Source organism: Centruroides vittatus, unplaced genomic scaffold, assembly GCF_030686945.1.
Source record: "Centruroides vittatus isolate TY-2023 unplaced genomic scaffold, ASM3068694v2 contig_815, whole genome shotgun sequence".
NCBI lineage: Eukaryota > Metazoa > Arthropoda > Arachnida > Scorpiones > Buthidae > Centruroides > Centruroides vittatus.
Window position 1 is genome coordinate 236,228 of NW_027122531.1, and position 4,089 is coordinate 240,316.

The 4,089-nt window shown below is 36.5% G+C and overlaps 1 protein-coding gene across 1 annotated transcript; it reads right to left on the reverse strand.

Annotated features, from left to right (window-relative positions):
- Positions 1–2,282: 2,282 nt before the first annotated feature.
- LOC136982149 (uncharacterized) lies at positions 2,283–3,429 on the reverse strand. Its single transcript, XM_067278571.1, has 2 exons — positions 3,320–3,429; positions 2,283–2,728 (listed from the first exon to the last, which is right to left on the reverse strand). Exons 1-2 carry the CDS (start codon positions 3,409–3,411, stop codon positions 2,401–2,403), a joined length of 420 nt encoding a protein of 139 aa, XP_067134672.1. The 5' UTR covers positions 3,412–3,429; the 3' UTR covers positions 2,283–2,400.
- Between the last annotated feature and the right edge of the window lie 660 nt (positions 3,430–4,089).

Below are 4,089 nucleotides of genomic sequence, written 5' to 3' on the forward strand. Positions count from 1 at the left end.
GGTCCCCATCCCTCACCACCCGGCCGCCCCATTGTGGGCCTGGCCGAACCCATAATGGGCTTGCTATATGAGGCCCTCTTAGTGTCCACTGGGTGGAAAGAGTTACCAAAAAAAAAAAAAAAAACAAGGAGCGTCGGGCCCGCTCAGTACTTGGGGCGGAGACGACCTGGGAATACCGGGTGCTGCTGTCACTATTCTTTTTCTTTCATTCTTCGACCTATCTCTTTTTCTTTCGTCTAATAAAATTTATCACTTGGCGCAGTAATTTTTCTTTAATACATTATGTCAAGCAAACATTTCTTTTCTGTAACCTTTAGCTTCCTGTACATTGTTTTAAAACTTCTCGGTAAGTATCAATTAAAAAATGTTCTTTTACACGTAATAAATGCGTTTATTACGTGTAAAAGAACATACTTCGGCTATCATCAAAATCAAGCAATAGCCTATTATATATGAGGGAATAGTGATTGAGATAAAAATAGAGAGAACCAGAATTGACAACAGTCTTGCAACCGTCTTGATAGAACGATAATCTTCTTCGTAACATCTTTTGTCCTTTCATCGTAACGTCATTCGTTTTTTTTTTCCTTTCGCGCCGTCACCAACTGTCGTCTTTCCCACTTCTTGCCTTTGTCGTTCTCGTCTTCCCCGCAACCCTCGTAAATCTTAACGGTTTAGGAATGTTACTCGTCTAAACCCCACATATATATTTTTTTATTTACTAAAAATACACAAGTCATTAAATGTGAAATAATAATGTGGGTTTAGAATTAAATAGAATTTGTATATAGTTGCTGGATACTAAGCATATAGGAGGGAGAGCGACGGTAATACTGCCATGGCGAAAATTTTGGTTTGCAGTAAATTTCAGGCCGCAATCTTTTAATAAACTCTTTTTTATTTACAATGTTTAAATGGTATCTGTAAGTTACACAAAATTATAACTTTTGTAAAGGATAGTAGCCTAAACTTAATTTAAAATCGGGCATAACTTTACAGCGCTTATGGAAACCGTTTAATTTACAAACGTTTACGATTTACTTTATAAGGTTTTGCTAAGCTACGAACTTCCGAAATCCCTATAGTTTGTAGTTTCAAACCCGAGGCAGCTACGACCAACAATTCCGAGGGCGCTGGGCGTCACGACGGCCACCCACAATATGCTGTTAGTGTAATCGCTACAAAAAAGTTTAATTTGCATAAATTTGAGCTTTTGTTATTCTGAACAACAACATTCGTTCGGATTAATTTTATTTTAAGAAGCGATAAAAGCAAGGGATAGGACCCCGCCAAGTTTGATTTATCCACCCGCAAGTTTCGCCAGCACCTCACTGATAACGAGAAAGGCTTAAGTTTAAAATATGACCTCTCTAGAGCCAGCGGTGTTCTTTCTCTAGGAGCATCTGCACCGCCAAATGAATAAGAAAGAGAAAAGTTACAGCTTTTATGAAGATCTTTGCACTTTTCAACTGGTTATATTTCGGCAATCCCTTTACAGAAAAACCCGAAATTTTGCACGCTACCTAAGAAAACAAGTATCTTTCGAACGAGATATTCACATTTACTACAGACGTTTAATAGAGGGAGAGATCGGCAATTTTGATTCGTGTATCAGTGAATTTTCCACTTGGCGCTGTGTGACTGCGATACTGCAGAACGGCCTTTTTGCTTCGGAATTCACTAATTCGGCGTTGTAAAAGCGGGAGAGCAGTTTTGTTGGTGAATTCCCGATATTTTCCAATTCATTGCAAAACTATGGTACTCATTTTAATTACTTTATCGCCCGTTTCTATATTAAAAATAGTCACGTTATTGTAAACCTAAACGATGACAGGGATGGAAATAAATATTGATAAAAGTAGAAACGTTTTAATGAATCTAAAAGTGTGCAATTTTAATATTTATTTTGATAAATAGCCAATCTTTAAAATTAAATTTCATATTAAAATTTATTAAATATGAAAGTTTATATACACTTCAGACAATTCGATTTACAAATTGAATTGTTGAAGTAATTATAATTCTGGTTCGGACTACAATGACAGTCGAACACCGGTTTAAATACAGTGTGAATGTCCGTACAATATAAGTTGCCTTGTCCATTTATAGACAATTAACAGAGTCTTTGAGCTGGTAAAAACATTGCTTTATGTTTTGGTTGTCACTTTGCAGATCATCAGACTTTAATCTAATCGAAGTAAGTTGTACAACCAGTGCAGAAATGTCTGTCCGTCAATTGAAAACGAAGAAACCCAATCAGGGATGAAATGTCAAGTCCAGTAAATTAAGTCGTAGCCGGGTGAAACGTCATTTCCGGGTGACAAAGTCGTATTCGGGTGGCAGAGTCATATCCGGTGAAAAGTGGAACGTGGGTGGAAGTGATCTCGGAAGAGAGAAGATTCACTTTATGCAGCAGAAGAAGAGCCTTTTCCACCAAGGTTTCTTCTGCTCGACGGATGTTTCCACGACCACTTTGGACTCCCCTCGACACTCCACCGTCCATTCTGCAACTTCCGGGTATCGCAGTCCCAGGTAGTCGACCACAGTCGAGGCGCTATCGTCGGGAGTAATGACGACCACCCGTTTGACGCACTCTCCGCTCTCCTCGACATCTTTCGGGAGCACCCGAATCACCGGAAACGGAACGGAAGACGACGAAGAGCCTTCCTCCTCCTCCTCACCATCTGCCGAGGTGCGCCACTTCTTTAATTGCTTGAAATTTTCCATTCTGCAAAAGAAAGAAACGACTATTATGAAAATACAACTCGTATTCGTTTTGTTAATTTAATTTTATGTAAATTGTAAGATTTCTAATGAAAAAAATAATTTTAAAAATATCGTCTTAATTATAACGAAAAGTCACAAATGAATATTATAATAAAATCTCTGTTAAATATAGTAATTTTAACTTTCAAACGATTTTTAATTTTCGCTATAGAAATCAGTTTCTACAAATTGTACAGTTCTGTCCATTGACTAACACAAAACATTTGTGAAAATGTAGACGAATAATCTCGAATTATTCTGTTTAATTAAAGTTCACACTATAACAGTGCAAATATCATATGGGATATGATGCGTATATAAACTATAGCGCGCTAATACCAATGTAATGTATTTATTAATTTAGATTCCATTGGATTTGGGCTTAACGAAGAGTGAAAATGAGTGGAAAGACCCCGTCCGTCGTCTCTGTCAAGACCGATCAATTGTTATGGAAATAGAGATTCGTCGGAAAATCATTGGCACTAATTGTGATATTCGGCTTAACAATGTTCAAAAAATACGTAAAATTAGAAACATCGTAGTCTGTACTTACCGATAAAATCGACGCAAACGAAACAAAACTGAGAAAAACACTCGAAACGAGAAAATTTTGACCGCACGAACTAAAAATCCAACCGTTCGCATTAACAATCAACGACCGCTCGCAACAATAAAACTCTGACAATTTGTAAGTACACAGAGTTTTATTGTTGCGTTGCCACGAAAGTTAATATTAAGAGTTTGGCCAAATTGCGTGATTTTCCCTGCATATACTCGTACATTGATGTTAACGTCAATATGTACGCAAAAACCTAATATTCTCGTATAAAGATGAATAGAAATTTCGATCTTATCATGTCCCTTACAAGCGGAAAAACAATAAACTTCAAGTATAGAAACCCCAATTTTGTCTACCTTTGTAATTTAGTTAAGCAGCTGGAGGGCGCTTTAAAGTTTAGAGTATAGCGGTGTGAATTTCATATCAGATATAATGTGTATATAAACCATAGCGAAAATTAACCATTTAATGTATTTATTTATTTCCATTTTGCTTTAAGAACTCTAACAATTCGATTAAATCTGGGCTAAACGAATATTAACAATAAAGAAAGTGAAAATTATTTCCTAAAATAAGTGAAAAGATCCATTCGTCGTCTCTGTGACGAAACCGATCAATTGTTATCTAAGTGGATCTTTGTCGGAAAATCATAGCCAATAATTGTGATATTCGGCTTAACAATGTTCAAAAATATTTAAATTTAGAAAGTTCGTAGTCTGAACTTACCAATACAATAACTGCAAATGATGCAAAACTCAGAAAAA